This window comes from Pleurodeles waltl, chromosome 4_1, assembly GCF_031143425.1.
Source record: "Pleurodeles waltl isolate 20211129_DDA chromosome 4_1, aPleWal1.hap1.20221129, whole genome shotgun sequence".
In the NCBI taxonomy this organism is placed as follows: domain Eukaryota; kingdom Metazoa; phylum Chordata; class Amphibia; order Caudata; family Salamandridae; genus Pleurodeles; species Pleurodeles waltl.
In genome coordinates this window covers 329,953,175-329,971,045 of record NC_090442.1, presented here as the reverse complement: position 1 = coordinate 329,971,045, position 17,871 = coordinate 329,953,175, and the positions used below count along the sequence as shown (strand labels likewise).

The 17,871-nt window shown below is 42.9% G+C and overlaps 1 protein-coding gene across 2 annotated transcripts in view; it reads right to left on the bottom strand.

The window, feature by feature from the left end:
* CD9 (CD9 molecule) overlaps positions 1–17,871 on the bottom strand; it is a 239,894-nt gene that overhangs the window by 19,146 nt on the left and 202,877 nt on the right. For both annotated transcript variants that reach the window (XM_069228443.1, XM_069228442.1), the window contains exon 7: positions 9,086–9,169. In XM_069228443.1, coding sequence (XP_069084544.1) covers positions 9,086–9,169 — 84 coding nt within the window. The remainder of the gene's footprint in view (positions 1–9,085; positions 9,170–17,871) is intronic.

The following is a 17,871-nucleotide window of genomic DNA, read 5'->3' as shown; positions in this document are numbered from 1 at the left end:
TTACACCAACCATGAAGCCTAGCTATTACATAGTGACAAAAAGGTATAATAAGTGTTATGCAAAACCATCCTCAGCAAGGGACAGCTTCAGCTTTCCTTGGAAGCTTTGAGCGATCAAATCACATCCTGCCTGAATGCCATGGGCACAACCAGGTTTCATCTGCGCTGTTCATATCTTGGAAAAGCCATAATAGAGATATGCTGCAAAATTCTCAAAGCAAAGTCACTTACCAGAAACAACTTTGTTATACAGCAAAAGTATGCAGGTTTTAGGCCATATAGGAAACTCACCTGGCCACTTTGGTGCCAAGAAGGATTTAGCCAGTGGCTAAAGAGGGGTTTTATCACAAACTGCTTTGAGCATTTGATGCTTGGATGAAATGAACACATTAAATGTTGGAAATTATTTTTAATATACTGTTTAACCACCTGTTTAATTACAACAATTACATTTGTTTTTGTAGTGAAACCTATTCATATAGTCTGCAGTAGATTAAGACCTTCATTTTTAATAAAGCCTGTTTAAACAAATATTGTGGACTTCTTGTGGATTTTCATCCACAGGAAAAAGAGGCTATAGAACTCATTAACAAAATAATCCCGTAGTCTCACAGGACTGATTGTTAGCCTATATGCACCATCAATTATGGCACCAGAGGTACGTGGGTTACAATGTGCGTGACACCCTACCTCAGGTTGTGAATTTGATTTCAGTCTGCATTTTCCAGATTGTTTCACAGGTCTAAAATAGGCCATGTTGGGTAGTAAAACTGCAAAAACTTTCAGCTATACAGGAAATCATCATCCCCGTCAGTTTTGTCACCATCCCCACTGTAATGGAACCTGGTGTCTGAAAGATGTAGCAGATTTTGGAATGCCATCACAATCTTAGTTTAGACTTTCCCTGTTAGAAGTTTAATAATGTTGTTAGCTGCTGCTCTTTTATCAGCCAATCATCCAGGTATGGGAAGACCTGTATAATGTGTTGTCTTTTCATATGTGCAGCTACCTCTACACCCTTAGGGCTGTTATGACAGTGAGTGGTAGAACTCTGAATAAGCAGTTTTGTCCACTTACCAGAAAGAGCAGGTGGCAATGATATGCTAGATGCATGGACATGTGGCAGTAAGCATCCTGGAAGTTGAGTGTCGTCATGTAGTTTGCTATGCAGAGCAGAGGGATGATATTCTGAATGGCTGACATTTGAAATTGCTCTAACAGGATGTAGAAATTTTGTGGCTGCAGGACACAATTTGCCATCCTTCATGGGCAGAAGGACGTTCAAAGAATACATTCAGTGGCCCCACAGTACTTGTTTGATTTCATCTTTGCTTAGAAGTACTTGTACTCCCTCTTGTAACAGTTGTAGGTGTGTGCTTTTGAGGTGGAAATACCCCTGCGGAACTAATGAGAAGACCCACTTGCCAGAGGTTATTTCCTCCTAATGTGGAAGGAATAGCCCTATTCTCCCCACAACAGGTTTAGTGGGGCTGGAGAGAGGGGGCAGAGGTTCAAATAGATGTTCCCCTTTAAATGGCAAGTTTATGATGTTCTATTCCCCTCAGGGTGAAAACAAGACACAGTAAGCCAGGCATGGTGACAGCGCATTATACTGGTACCTTCATCGAGACAGTGTCCAGCACGTACCAGATTTTGCAATCTGCCAGAAGTTCTTTTCTGGTACACTGCTGGTGAGTGTTTCATTGGCTGCTCCAGTTCCTGCCAGTAGCATCTGGTGTACTTGGCAGAGTTCAACAGGGTAAGTGATATTCCACTGGGAAGCCACCACCACAGGGACATGCTTCCCAGCCACATGTCTTTTTACTCTCCTTGTCCGGCGTAGGGGCTTCCTCAGTCTTGGGCACAGACTCTTACTGACCCTGTGTATGACCAAGGAGTCTGCCAGTACATGTCTCATGATGTACAGAGGCTCATCTGGGTCAAATTTGTACTTTTTTCTCCTCCCTGGGGGAAATCACTTGCATTTTTACTGGCTCCTTCAGTGGCACACTTGGTCAGGCATTTCAGGATGGGCAGATGATGGACCAATCTTTGGACATTTGAAAGTGTTTCCACATGAAAATAATCATTTTTTCCACTGCATGGAGTTTTTTTTTCTTTTCTTTTTTTAATCGTGGCAACCTTCCCTTTGTATTACGCATGAAAGGTGATATCACCTGGAGGTGCTGCCTTGACTGGAAAAGGCTCTAAGCTACTGCCTTCTTGCGAGTCAATGTTCTAATCCTTCCATGGATCATACCCTGGCCTTCGTGATGTAAGGTCAAAAAAAGGCTCAAGTATCATATGGACTTCCCTGATTTGGGTCTGAATGGTAAGTTTGAAAGACTACTGAGGTGATGGTAATGGGGGCAAGTGTACGAGGTTGTGGTATATGACTGGTAGCCTTACCCTTTTTAAGAAAAGGACAAAATTCTAAGTTCTCGGAGATGTGTTCAAAGGTGTTGCTTTGGAGTGTGAGGCTCCTCTTGAGGTGGTGTCGGAGCAAAAGTCTTCTGCATGTTGGGATGGATGTGTACCTTACACAATCTTACATTTGGCATGTCTGTAAGGTCTGGTGGGCTCTCTGGATCCAACCCTCATAGTAGAGATCTTTTTGGAGCGGGCTTTAATGCAGGCATTGGAGACGGCTTCAGAGGTGACATATTCGAAGACAGCTGGTCTGAAACTCTTGCTAGCTGTATCAGCTTTGCCTGATCCCGAGGCTCATAGCTTAGGGGGCTGGATGCCAGAAGCTGAACCTGAAGGTCGTGCCTTTTTAGTAGCTAGTCTCAGGACTTGACACCAGCCTCTCTAGGAAATGGTGCTTGGACTTACAACTGGTTACGAGGTCAATTCCTAAAGGGAGGATCCTCCAGGACACGGTGACAAATTATTGCTCTGGACATGGCCTTGTTCTGGGCCTTGGCATTACTTACTGCCCTTTAGGTCGTTCCATGCTGCCAGTATATCGGTCTTCTGGGGTTTTTGTAGCCAAGTGCAGCAGAAAGATCGGCAGGATCTTGATACTGCATCTTGTAATGTGCCAGGAGATGTTCTGTGTGATATCTAACAGTCTTTATTCCTGACTGCCTAGAAAGCCGATTAGGTTGATTCCACATGCTCTGGAGACAGGCAGAGGTTGCAGACATGAGGCTAGCCAGTTATTTATTGGTGCATTTGGGTCAGAACTGTAAGGGGTGGATGTCACCCTTCCCCAACTGTCATTCTGGATACAACCAGAATATTGTAATGGAACTCCTTTGGGTGAGGTTTGAAATCGAAGTGAGTAAGCTACCATCAATGATTCTCCCGATCAATGATCAGGATTTTGGACGACTGGAAGTTAAGGAACAGAGAAGTTGTTGAGTTTTCTACAGCTACAGATGGAACCTCCAAAGCAGATGGCAGAGAGAGAAACAACTAGAGGTGGAGCGAGACCGAAGATTTCTTTGAAGAAATCAACTTGCAAATGTCTGTTCCCAACATTAGTATGCAGAGCATGTAACCAACAGTAGCACATGCTAAAAACTAATTATTAAAGGTATGGAACCAGTTTCTTTTGTGGTTATAGTTACTGCCCCAAAGCAATCCGCCACACTCCAATCCAAAACAATCCGCCACACTCCAATCCAAAACAATCCGCCACACTCCAATCCAAAACAATCCGCCACACTCCAATCCAAAACAATCCGCCACACTCCAATCCAAAACAATCCGCCACACTCCAATCCAAAACAATCCGCCACACTCCAATCCAAAACAATCCGCCACACTCCAATCCAAAACAATCTGCCCTACCCCCAATCTGCCCAACTTCAATCCAAAACAATCTGCTCCATTCCAATCTACCTCACCCCAATCCACCCCGCTCTACCTCAATCCAATCCACCTCAAACCAGTCCACTCCAATTCACCTGAGTCCAATCTACCCCACCCAACCCACCTCACTCCATTCAAGCTACACCTGCTCAATCCAACCTACCCACTCAATCCAATCCACCCCCCTCCATTCCACCTCACTCCAGTCCAATCTACCCCACTGCAATCCAGTCCACCTCATTCCAGTCCAATCTACTCCACTGCAATCCAATATACTCCAATCCACCCACTCAATGCAATCGACCCACTCCAATACACCCCACCTCAATGCAATCTACCCCACCTCAATGCACTCCACCCCAATCCACCCCCCTCCAGTCCAATACAATCCACCCCAACCTACTCTAATTCACCCCCCACCAAACCACACTATTCTAATCCAATTCCCCACCCCAATCCAATCCACCATATTCTGATCCACCCCACCCAGTCCTATCACTCCAATCCAATCCACCCACCCCAAACCAATCTAATATAATCCACCCCACTCAACCCCAATCCAATTCACCCCATTTCAATCCACCCACCCCAATCCACCTCACTACCCCGACCCACTCCACCCTACAATACTCCACTCCACTTGCTGCACTGAACTCTACTCTACTCTACTCCACACTATTCCCTCTACTCCACTCTACAATACTTCACTTCAAAAAATCCAGTCATCAACACTGGTTTACAATATGGCAAAAACACATTGTCGAAGGCAATAGCTCTTGTATAGGTAAGACCTATCAGCTTTGTCAATGCTTATTCTTTTTGCCTCTTTCGATAAGCATGTTTTAGTCTGTTTCGATCGAGGCGGACTGCTTGACATCAAATCAATACTGTTTCGTGGGGCCTCTTCCGTAGAGCACAGTTGTCACCAATCTGGTATCCTTGGGCTAAGCATACGGCAAGGTACTATCCAGCTGAAACTTTCAGAAGAACAGTTCAATCAAATGCGTTATTTCGGAAAGAGCCAGGTCTTCAAGGCTTTCCTGAAGGACATCATCATCTCAGATGAGGCCCTTAACAGAGAAGGAAGCTCATTCAACAGCTGAGCTACGTTTGAAGGCACGTTCTCCTTGTTTAGACCTTTTAAACTTACTGATGCAAAGAAAGTGTGCGGAGATAGAACGAAGATGTCTCCCTGCCATACATCTCTTCAATCTCTGCTGCAGAGGCATGGGACCTTTTCCTTGTAGTGCCTTAAACACTATACACATGGATTTGAAAACAATTATGTTTCAGAGGGAGCCAGTGCAATTATTTTAGAGCAATAGATGCTGAAGACCTCCGGGGTCTGTTCAGTGCCAATTTAGCTGCCACTACTTGCACTTTACACAGTCTCCTTACCACAAATCCAGGGTCTCCAAGTAGCAGGGCATTGTAGTAGTCTAATCTACTGAGTATAACACTCCGCACCACCAAGGGTTTGACTTGAGCAGGCAGCAGAGGTAACACCTTTCGTAAAACACAAAGGAGTGCAAAGCAAGAGCCTGCCAGCATTAGTAACATGACTTTGCAAGGACAACTTGTCTTTAAAGACAACCCCACGGTTGTGTACTGTGGCCGACGGCTGTGCTTTTACTCCTGATGAGATGTTTAACACCATTCTGAAAGGCAGTCCCAGTTTCCTCCTAGTTATTGGTAAAAGATCAAATCAATTGAGTGTCATCTGCATAGTTGACTAGACTGATGTTATGCTGCTTAATAAATGTGATAAGAGGTCTTGGATAAACACTGAATAAGACTGGGCTGAGTGTAGAGTCCAGCAGGATTTCCTGTTGTAACTCTTTAGATTCAGAACAAAAATGGGGAAGGCGAGTGCTTGGCACCTGACTGACAGATAGGATTCAATCCACTTCAACACAGAGCCCCACATTCCAGCTGATGCTAGTCTGGTCAAGAGGATTGCATGGTTGACCGTATCAAAAGCAGCCGAAAAGTCCAACATAATGAGGACTGTCCACTATTGTCTATCCTCATCCGCAACTCGTCCATAGCAACGAGTAGGACTGATTCCATACCATGCCCAGATTGGAACCCGAATTGCTCATCCTCAAGGTGGGAGTGGGATTCCAGATAATGAAATAGACTTCTGCTTACATATCGCTCTACTATTTTCACAGGGAAAGAAAGAAGCAATATGGGTCTGTAATTATTCAGTACCAGTGGGTCTGCTGCGGGTTTCTTTAGAAGAAGGTAACTATCTCCTTCTTCCATGTGGATGGCACCACCCCGACTCCAGTGATTGATTACACAGCTGTACTAATGGATAGGAAAGTTAATCTCCATGCTCCATCCATATTCTAGGAGGTAGGGGTGGGGTCAAGTGGAGAACATGGCATAGTAGACCTTGCAATAAGCTTGCCTTGCAATACATTCAAAGCATTCCTCGATTTTCACACAGCCTTTCTCTCCATCAAGCCTAAATGTTCCAGGGTGTATTGCTTGATGTGTGGTGTGATGGGCCCACCCCTGTCTATCTTTCGTCCTTAGAGTCTTTGATAAGGAACTGTCACATACCCAACATGTTTTGGACATATACTCCCTGGGTAGACAAACTGTATACTTATTTTATACTTTCAAACAAACTTCTGGTGGCACTCCGGCAGAATCAAGAGGGAAGGTTTTCCCTCTCCATCAAGACTGAGAATGGGTTTTAGTATTACATCAGGTCTGAAACTACAGATTTGTTGACTCTCCTCTTCTGGTCAAAGTCTCACAAGAAAAACATTTCCTTCTTTCTTGACATCAGTTCGAAGTCCATTATTTTTCAAAATCCTCCAGTCTGAGCACTAAAGTCAGCTTTTAGTGGTTCACAATAAGAGGCATTTATTTGATGCACACGTTATGGATTGCATGGCTCTTCTGCAAATTATAGGCTGCAGCCTTATCTATAACTTCTGAATTTGTGTTTTTTCTTTGATTTTAATTCACAACTATTTCACTGCTTCGTTTTCAGTGAAAATATATATATATATATATATATACACACACACACACACACACACACACATATATACACACACACACACACACACACAACCCCATAAGGGAAAGTAAATTTACAACACTAGAATAAACGCGTATGGCCTAATTTGCAGACCTACTGCGAACAATGACATAATATTACATTTATAGTTGGCAAGTGTAATGAGGCTCTGGAATGCCTTAATTTCTAAGCATGTCAAATAAATCGAGACAGCGGAGGGTGGTAATCTAAGCAGAAGAGGCATGTGCTCAAGTGTCACAAAAATATCACAAGAGGTAGGTTCACACTCTCAAACGTTGGGTATGGGTGGAAACAAATTCACAGGGCTCACCCATTTTGTTAACTGCAAGACGTAATAGCCATCACAAGAGCTATCACATTAGCCCTTTAATTGCTTAGAAAACTAACCAGAATTTTCCTTCTTCCACAGTTCAGAGATCAATATGAAATTAAAGCTAGTTAACTTCATGAACCCATCACCCAGAGAAGACATGACTCTAATAGCCCACAACATTTGCTATTTTTTTTTTTACTTGTGTAGTCAGCAGAATGCCAGCACAGCTTTCCCACGTAAGCAGATGAGTTGCCAAAGAAATGCACAGCTCCCAGGCTCTATCCCTCCCCGAATTAAATTGCACTGTACATGAAGTAACAACGCTTAGCTGTGCGTGGACCTTTGGGACTGCCCGACCCCACAACGGCAGCCTGAAATTAAGCAAAGTTGAAGCTTTCAATGTTTTTCTCACAGAAATGGGCATCCATTTTACAGTCAGTCCGCCCTAATATCAAGTTACCCCCCAATAGCAAGACAAGAGTAAATCAGTGAATCCAAGACTATTTCCTGCATGGGCACTAAGGTCGAAATATTTGACATATTTATAAATTCAAGCATTGTTGAGCGAGTGAACAGGGACAATAGAACAATAATGAGATTACAGCTAGTTCTTATGAAATGTGCGTGTGAAGAAGGCACGCATTTTCTTTCCAACAGACATTAAGTCAACCTTTAACAAGGTGAATACTTTATAGTTAGAACAAACATTACCAGCCAATTGGATGGACCTATATTATCCAAAGATCTGTGCCTTACAATACAGCCACTTTCCCAGTCTGTTATGGCAAAGGAACAAAGTCATAGATAAGAGTCAACAAAGGCAGAGTGTGTGGCAATCTCAATCTGCTTTAATATACTCATTAAGGACAAAGATGCTACCCAGAAAAAACTGGAATGGGTGTGTCCTACCTAGACAAGAATCCTGTTTACAGTCAATGTCTTCGTCCTTACTTGAACGGAAAAAAAAAATCTTCAAGGGGCCTTGTAGGTGTTAAGATTACTATTATTCCAAACCGGATCGGATTCTGAATATTCCAAAATTCTTGGTCAGATCTAGCTCAGAAGAAGCATGCAAGTATAGATTTCTCTGTCGATTTACTTCAGCTTAAATGGGACTGTATATTTGACTAGTTAGGCACTGGCTTTTCTGATACAGGTAGGTTGGTAGTTCATGTAACAAGCAACTCACTTCACTAAAGCGGTAAAGAGGTTGAACATGCTTTGTGAGACATCAGCTTCTACTGAAAATTAATGCCCTAGAGCAGGCACAGCTTATTTTTGGATTCAGTTAAGACGAGTTATGATCTCTGCATGCGCTGCCTACGTCCTTATGCCACAAGTATCGAAACGAGTATTCCATAAATACTGGGGTATCCTTTTATTAATACCTGCATAATCTCATACTATCCTCTTTTGAAAGAATTGCCCTGTCTGTTGAGCAATGCTATCCATAAAAGGGACTTGGAAGTCCGAATTTATATTTTTATCGATCTAGGGGACTGTGCAGTCTTTTTAATCATTGCTAATCACCACTCATTTCTCCTAAAAGTAGGAAGTTTATCCCTCGATCCAAATTAACTACAATCTAAGCAAAAAACGATATCCTTCATGAATTTACACCTCTATAAAGGTGCAACTTACTTTACTGTTTATATTTCAGATAGATTCAAACAGAAGCTTTCAAATAAATACATTTAAATAGACGCTTGCTTGACCTGTCGGGGAATTTGTGAGCAAGTTAATCAGTGATGGTGTTTCCTTAAGATATTTGAAGTTGTTCCCATGACTTAGTGCATCTAGTCCTAATCTAAACCTATCATGCCTACCAACACACCATACTCTACTATAAATCCAGAGGTATCATTTATTATACAGCAGTTCCAAATACTAACCATCACAACGGCAATTCCAATCCCAACTGCTCCAATTATGTGAAGTTTTGTTTTAAAAACATCTTCGATAGCACTTGGACATCCCTGCAAAAAACAGGAAGAATATTATATTGCATCTTTCAATTGCATCATAATTGTCTCAGATACTAAAATGTATGGTACACTGTTTTGGAACCGTAACTCTACATACATTGTGATTTTCTGTTATAGCTTAGGCCAATGTCTCATATAGTTTATTTTTAATAGGTATTTGTGAACTTTTCAGGACAATATAGGAATATCTAGTACAATGAAGCAGTTTATTGTGGGTGAAATCAAACAACATTTTGGATTTACAGCAATGAAGAAACTCTGCAGTTTGGCATAATGGAGCAGCTATCAAACATGGTAATACTAAATATAAGGAAAGGTCTTCTACGCTTAGTTATCATGAAGCAGTACCTGCAAGTTTTCATGCCAGCTAGGATGCAAATAATAGGAGGAAACAAAGGATGCTCACACAGCTCTCCTAAATCATGTTTGGGGCAACCAGTTCGCCTGATCCAACTAGGTACTACTACTCTAGTCTGCCTGGACTACTATCAGTAGTTAACAAAATCTGCCACTGCCCTCATTTTCGAAGGGTAGGACCCCGACCAGGCGCTACAGATTCACATATTGTTCATTATCCTGCCATGTAGTGTTGGGCTCGGAGTGTTACAAGTTGTTTTTCTGCAAAGAAGTCTTTTTGAGTCACGAGATCAAGGGACTCCTCCCATTTCGGCTCCATTGTGCATGGGCGTCGACTCCATCTTAGATTGTTTTCCCCGCAGAGGGTGAGGTAGGAGTTGTGTATATAGTAATAGTGCCCATGCAATGGAGTAAGTATGTATGTACATAATGTGTCTAAAAGGGATATATATTTACAAATTTACAATTGTACAAGTTTATTTTTTATCAACTACTAACGGCTACAGGCTCCCGGGGAGGTGGGAGGGCGCATGTGAATCTGCAGCGTCTCATGCCACGAACAGATGTACACTAGGTAAGTGACATTTTCCGTTCGATGGCATGTGTAGCTGCAGATACACATGCTGTGCATAGACTAGTAAGCAGTTATCTCCCCAAAAAGCGGTGGCTTAGCCTGTAGGAGTTGAAGTTGTTTGAAATAATGTCCATAATACTGCTTGTACTACTGTGGCTTGTTGCATTGTTAACACATCCACACAGTAATGTTTTGTGAATGTATGAGGCGTAGACCATGTGGCTGCCTTACAGATTTCTGTCATTGGTATATTTCCTAAAAACGCCATTGTGGCACCTTTCTTTTTAGTGGAGTGTGCCTTAGGTGTAATAGGCAGGTCTCTCTTTGCTTTTACATAGCAGGTTTGAATACACTTAACTATCCATCTGGCAATGCCTTGTTTGGATATTGGATTTCGTGCATGAGGTTTTTGAAAATCTACAAACAATTGTTTTGTTTTGCGAAATTGTTTGGTTCTATCAATGTGATACATTAGAGCTCTTTTAATGTCTAATGTATGTAAAGCCCTTTCAGCTACCAAGTCTGGTTGTGGAAAAAATACTGGGAGTTCCACAGTTTGATTTAGGTGGAACGGTGATATAACTTTTGGCAACAATTTTGGATTTGTGCGTAGAACCACTTTATGTTTGTGTATTTGTATAAAGGGTTCTTGTATGGTAAATGCTTGTATTTCACTTACCCTTCGAAGAGATGTGATAGCTATTAGGAAGGCTACTTTCCATGTTAAGTATTGTATCTCACAAGAGTGCATGGGTTCAAATGGTGGACCCATGAGTCGTGTTAATACAATATTGAGATTCCATGAAGGCACTGGTGGTGTCCTTGGGGGAATGATTCTTTTTAGACCCTCCATAAATGGTTTTATGACTGGGATTCTAAAGAGTGATGTAGAATGTATAATTTGCAGATAGGCAGAAATTGCTGTGAGATGTATTTTAATGGATGAAAAAACTAGCTTAGATTTTTGTAAGTGTAATAAGTAGCTTACAATGTTTTTTGTTGACGCATGTAGTGGTTGAATTTGATTATTATGACAGTAATAAACAAATATTTTCCATTTGTTTGCGTAGCAGTGTCTTGTAGTAGGTTTCCTAGCTTGTTTAATGACCTCCATACATTCTTGTGTAAGGTCTAGATGTCCAAATTCTAAGACTTCAGGAGCCAGATTGCTAGATTGAGCGATGCTGGATTCGGGTGTCTGATCTGTTGTTTGTGTTGAGTTAACAGATCTGGTCTGTTTGGTAGTTTGACATGAGGTACTACTGACAGGTCTAGTAGTGTTGTGTACCATGGTTGGCGAGCCCAAGTTGGTGCTACTAGTATTAGTTTGAGTTTGTTTTGACTCAATTTGTTTACTAGATACGGAAGGAGTGGGAGAGGGGGAAAAGCGTAAGCAAATATCCCTGACCAACTCATCCATAACGCATTGCCCTTGGATTGAGGGTGTGGGTACCTGGATGCGAAGTTTTGGCATTTTGAGTTTGCTTTTGTTGCGAATAGGTCTATTTGCGGTGTTCCCCAGTTTTGAAAGTAAGTTTGCAGTATCTGTGGATGAATTTCCCATTCTTGGGTCTGTTGGTGATCTCGACTGAGTTTGTCGGCCAACTGGGTTTAGATTCCTGGGATGTATTGTGCTATTAGGCAAATGTGATTGTGAATCGCCCAATGCCAAATCTTCTGTGCTAAGAGACACAGCTGTGATGAGTGTGTCCCTTTCTGTTTGTTTAGGTAATACATTGTTGTCATGTTGTCTGTTTTGACAAGAATGTGTTTGTGGGCTATTAACGGTTGAAATGCTTTCAATGCTAGAAACACTGCTAGTAGTTCTAGTTGATTTATATGAAGTTGTCTTTGCTGAGTGTCCCATTGTCCCTGGATGCTGTGTTGGTTGAGGTGTGCTCCCCATCCTACCATGGAAGCATCTGTTGTGATCACGTATTGAGGCACTGGGTCCTGGAAAGGCCGCCCTTGGTTTAAATTTATAGGATTCCACCATTGAAGCGAGGAGTGTGTTTGGCGGTCTATCAACACTAGATCTTGAAGTTGACCCTGTGCTTGTGTCCATTGTGTTGCTAGGCACTGTTGTAAGGGTCGCATGTGTAATCTTGCGTTTGGGACAATGGCTATGCATGAAGACATCATGCCTAGAAGTTTCATCACTAACCTTACTTGATACTGTTGGTTTGGGTGCATGCTTTGTATTACGCTTTGAAATGCTTGTACCCTTTGTGGACTTGGAATGGCAATCCCTTTTTCTGTGTTGATTGTTGCTCCTAAGTATTGTTGTATTTGACACGGTTGTAAGTGTGATTTTAGGTAGTTTATTGAGAACCCTAGCTTGTGAAGGGTTTCGATGACATATTCTGTGCGTTGAAGACACTGTTTCTGAGTGCTGGTTTTTATTAACCAATCGTCTAGGTACGGGAATACGTGTATGTGCCGTCTTCTGATATGTGCAGCTACTACTGCAAGGCATTTTGTAAATACCCTTGGTGCTGTTGTTATCCCGAATGGTAACACTTTGAATTGGTAATGTACTCCTTGGATTACGAACCTTAAGTATTTTCTGTGGGAAGGATGTATGGGTATGTGGAAGTAAGCATCCTTGAGGTCTAATGTTGACATGTAGTCTTGTTGTTTGAGCAAGGGAATCACGTCTTGAAGTGTCACCATGTGAAAGTGATCTGATTTGATGTAAAGATTTAGTGTTCTGAGATCTAAGATGGGTATCAGTGTTTTGTCCTTTTTTGGTATTAGAAAGTACAGGGAATAAACACCTGTTCCTTTCTGATGGTTGGGTACTAGTTCTATTGCCTCTTTTTGTAACAACACTTAGACTTCTAGTTGTAATAGATCCAAGTGTTGTTTGGAAATGTTGTGTGCTTTTTGAGGCACATTTGGTGGTAATTGTAGGAATTCTATGCAATAACCATGTTGGATAATGGCTAGGACCCACGAGTCCGTAGTTATGTTTTCCCAATTTTTGTATTAATGTGTGAGTCTCCCACCTCCCCACTGGTGTTATACGTTCGGGATTTGTGACACTGAAGTCACTGTTTAGTTTGTGGGGTTTTTGGGCTTTGGAATTTCCCTCTTGTTTTAGGGAACTGTCCACCCTTATATTGTCCCCGAAAGCCTCCTCTTTGGTATTGGCCCTGGTATGTGGGTCTGGCCTGTGAGGTTGAAGGTTCTGTGCTCGAAACCCCCCCTCTAAAATGTGGCTTCCTAAAGGTGCCTCTGTTCTGTGGGGAGTAGAGCGCGCCCATGGCTTTGGCCGTGTCCGTGTCTTTCTTGAACTTTTCTATAGCTGCATCCACCTCCGGCCCAAACAACTGTTGTCCATTTAAAGGCATATTAAGCACAGCCTGCTGGATCTCTGGCTTAAATCCGGAGGTGCATAGCCATGCGTGTCTCCGAATAGTGACCGCCGCGTTTACTGTTCTGGTGGCTGTGTCCACTGCGTCCATAGCCGATCGTATCTGATTGTTGGAGATACTTTGGCCCTCCTCCACCACTTGTTGTGCACACTTTTGAAACTCTTTGGGAAGGTGTTCAATGAAATGCTGCATTTCGTCCCAATGAGCCCTGTCATATCTTGCCAATAAAGCTTGTGAATTGGCGATGCGCCATTGATTGGCTACCTGGGCGGCAACCCTTTTCCCTGCTGCATCAAACTTTCGACTTTCTTTGTCGGGTGGTGGTACATCCCCAGAAGTCTGAGTTTGCCCTTTTCCGGGCTGCTCCTACTACCACCGAGTCAGGTGTTAGTTGTTGCGTGATGTACACAGGGTCCGTAGGGGGAGGTTTGTACTTCTTCTCCACCCTAGGTGTGATGGCTCTGCCTTTGACTGGGTCTTGAAACACCTGTTTCGCGTGTTTTAACATGCCTGGTAACATAGGCAGACTCTGGTATTGGCTATGTGTTGATGACAGGGTATTGAATAAAAAGTCATCTTCTATAGGTTCTGCATGCAGTGCTACATTGTGAAAAGTAGCTGCTCTGGACACCACCTGCACGTAAGCAGTACTGTCTTCTGGTGGTGATGGTCTTGCCGGGTAGCAATCCGGACTATTGTCAGATAATGGTGCATCGTTTAGATCCCATGCATCTGGGTCATCTTGGCTCATCCCTGTGTGCGTTGGTGATTGCATCACTGGTGGTGTTGCAATTGGGACAGTTGCGGTGAGTGCTGTGGCGATGGCTGTGGAGAAAAACGTGGTGGAGTTTTTTTATTTAGCCACTTTAGCCTTTGGCTGTTTTTCTGTTTCCTTGAAAGCGAGTTTTCGTTTCATTTGAATTGGGGGAAGAGTTCTTATTTTCCCCGTGTCCTTCTGTATATGGAGCCTTCTTTGTGTATAGTCTGGCTCTCCCATCTCTAGTTCTTCTCCGAATTTATGACCTTGTAGCTGTGATGAAAGGCCTTGTTCTTCGGTATAGGAGCTCTGTTTCGGCTCCGAGGCTGGATGTTTCGGCACCGAAACCTTTTCAGCAGTCTTTTTCGGCTCCGAAGACACCTTTTTTTGGTTTCGGGGTGCTGATATCTCGGTGCAGAGTTTGGTCGGAGCCAGTATCTCGGTGCCGAGTATACTCTGTGCCGGTATCTCGACCAGAGTCGGATGCCTTCGACACGAGTGTGCCTTTTTTTGGTGCCGATGGTTGGTCACCTTGCTTACGGGTTGAGCCATGGCCTGCAGGCGGCGGCGTCCCCTGGGCTTTTATTATTTTTGTGTGAGTTTTGGCCGGGCAGTTTTACTCACTGTTTTTTGCCTCGCCGGCTGCTCAATTTCGGTCTCGTCCGAGTCCGAATCAGGAATGGAGAAAGTCTCCTCTTCTGCGTCGTGGTGTCCTGCCGGCGTCGACGCCATTTGAAGCCTTCGAGCTCTCCGGTCCCGTAGGGTCTTCTTCGACCGAAATGCCCGACAGGCCTCGCAGGTATCCTCTTTGTGTTCGGGGGACAAACACAAATTACAGACCGAATGCTGGTCTGTATAAGGATACTTATTGTGGCATTCGGGGCAGAAGCGGAATGGGGTCCGTTCCATGAGCCTTAAAGACGCATGCGGTCGGGCCGACCAGGCCCCGCCGGGGAATGGAAGCCCCAAAGGGCTACCGGAGCTCTTCTTTTCTTCGGCGTCGAAGTGCTATTACTAACCCGATACCGAACGCAAATAATACCGAAGAATTTTCCGAGATTTAACTAACTTTCCGAACCGAAACACGGAGCGAAGAGGAACACGTCCGAACCCGATGGCGGAAAGAAAACAATCTAAGATGGAGTCGACGCCCATGCGCAATGGAGCCGAAATGGGAGGAGTCCCTAGATCTCGTGACTCGAAAAGACTTCTTCGAAGAAAAACAACTTGTAACACTCCTAGCCCAACACTAGATGGCAGGATAATGCACAGCATGTGTATCTGCAGCTACACATGCCATCGATATATATATATATATATATATGGACAATGTTACTTACCAGTAGACATCTGTTTGTGGCATGTAGTGCTGTAGGTTCACATGCTGTGCATAGCTCGCCATCTAGTGTTGGGTTTGGAGTAGTACAACTTGTTTTTGTTTGAAGAAAAGTTTGAGTCACAGGATCGAGTGACTCCTCTCGGTGATACTGTGCATGTGCATCGAGTCTTTTGTTAGATTGTTTGTCCGCAGGCGGGAGAGTGAAGTAGTGAAAAGAGTATAGTAGGACATAAAAGATGCTCATGCGGTGTATTTAAATATTTACACACACCTCTCCCCACACACACACACACATATATATGGAAAATGTCACTTACCCAGTGTACATCTGTTCGTGGCATGTAGTGCTGCAGATTCTCATGCTATGCATAGCTATTCCAACATCTAGTGTTGGGCTCAGAGTGTTACAAGTTGTTTTTCTTTGAAGAAGTATTTTCGGAGTCACGGGATCGAGTGTCTCCTCCTCTCGATTACAGTCACATGGGCATCGACTCCTTTGGTAGATTGTTTTCCCTCAAAGGGTGAAGGAAGAAGTGATAAGAGTACAAGAATATAAAGATGTCCACGCAAGTGTAAATGTATCTACATATGTACAAATGATAAACAACTACAGGCTTCTGGGGAGGAGGGAGGGTGCATGTGAATCTGCAGCACTATATGCCACGAACAGATGTACACTGGGTAAGTGACATTTTCCGTTCGATGGCATGTGTAGCTGCAGATACACATGCTATGGATAGACTACAAAGCAGTTAATCCTCCCAAAAAATAGCGGTGGCTAGCCTGTAGGAGTTGAAGTTGTTTGAAATCGTGTTCGTAAGACAGCTTGGCCCACAGTGGCCTGTGATGTGAAAAAACATCAACACAATAGTGTTTTGTAAATGTATGAGTAGACCATGTGGCAGCTTTACATATATCAGCCATTGGTAGGTTTCCTAAAAATGCCATAGAAGCACCTTTCTTTCTTGTAGAATGTTCTCTAGGTGTGATCAAAAGTTGTCCTTTTGACTTAAACGTAACATGTTTGTATGCATCTCACAATCCATCTTGCTAACCTTTGTTTAGAGATAGGATTGCCTTTATGTGGTTGCTGAAAAGCAACAAAAAGTTGTTTGGTTTTCCTGAAATCTTTAGTTCTATCTATATAGTACATAAGAGCTCTTGAGATCTAGAGTATGAAGAGCTCTTTCTGCAACTGAGTCAGGCTGGGGAAAGAAGTCTGGAAATTCCACTGTTTGGTTGATGTGAAAAGGAGATACTACATTTGGTAAAAATTTGGGATTTGTTCTAAGTACAACTTTGTGTTTGTGTACTTGGAAAAAAGGTTCCTCGAGAGTGAATGCTTGAATTTCACTAACTCTTCGTAATGAAGTAATAGCTACGAGAAAGGCAGCCTTCTAAGTCAAAAATTGAATTTGACAAGAGTGCATGGGTTCAAAAGGTGGGCCCATGAGTCTGGTAAGTACAATATTTAGATTCCAAGAAGGAACAGGTGGTGTTCTAAGTGGAATAATGTGTAATCCTTCCATGAAGGCTTTAATAACAGGAACTCTGAATAGACAAGTGTGTTGAATAGTTTGTAAGTATGCAGATATTGCAGTAAGGTGAATTTTGATGGATGAGAAAGCCAAATAAGATTTTTGTAATTGAAGTAGGTAGCATACAATATCCTGTATTGATGCTGTAAGTGGATCAGTGTTTTTAGACTGACAGTAGTAAACAAATATTTTCCATTTGTTAGCATAACATTGTCTAGTAGTAGGCTTACGTACTTGCTTGAGCACTTCCATACACTCTGATGGAAGTTTTTGGTATCCAAATGTTATGACTTCGGGAGCCAAATCGCTAAATTGAGAGCACTGGAGTTTGGGTGTCTGACTTGACCTTTGTTTTGTGTTAACAAATCTGGTCTGTTTGGGAGTTTGGAATGGGGTACTACAGACAGGTCTAGGAGTGTTGTGTACCAATGTTGACGTGCCCATGTTGGGGCTTTGAGTATCATGGTCTGATGTCTGACGTAGTTTGTTGACCAGAAAGGGAAGGAGTGGGAGAGAGGGAAAAGCGTAAGCAAATATCCCTGACCAATTGATCCATAGAGCATTGCCCTTGGATAGGGGATGTGGGTGTCTGGATGCGACGTTTTGGTATTTTGTGTTTTCACTTGCTGCAAACAGATCTATATTTGGTGTTCCCCACTTTTGAAAGTATTTTTGAAGTACTTGAGGAGGAGTCTCCCATTTGTGTATTTGTTGGTGATTTCTGCTGAAGATGTCTGCCAATTGATTGTCT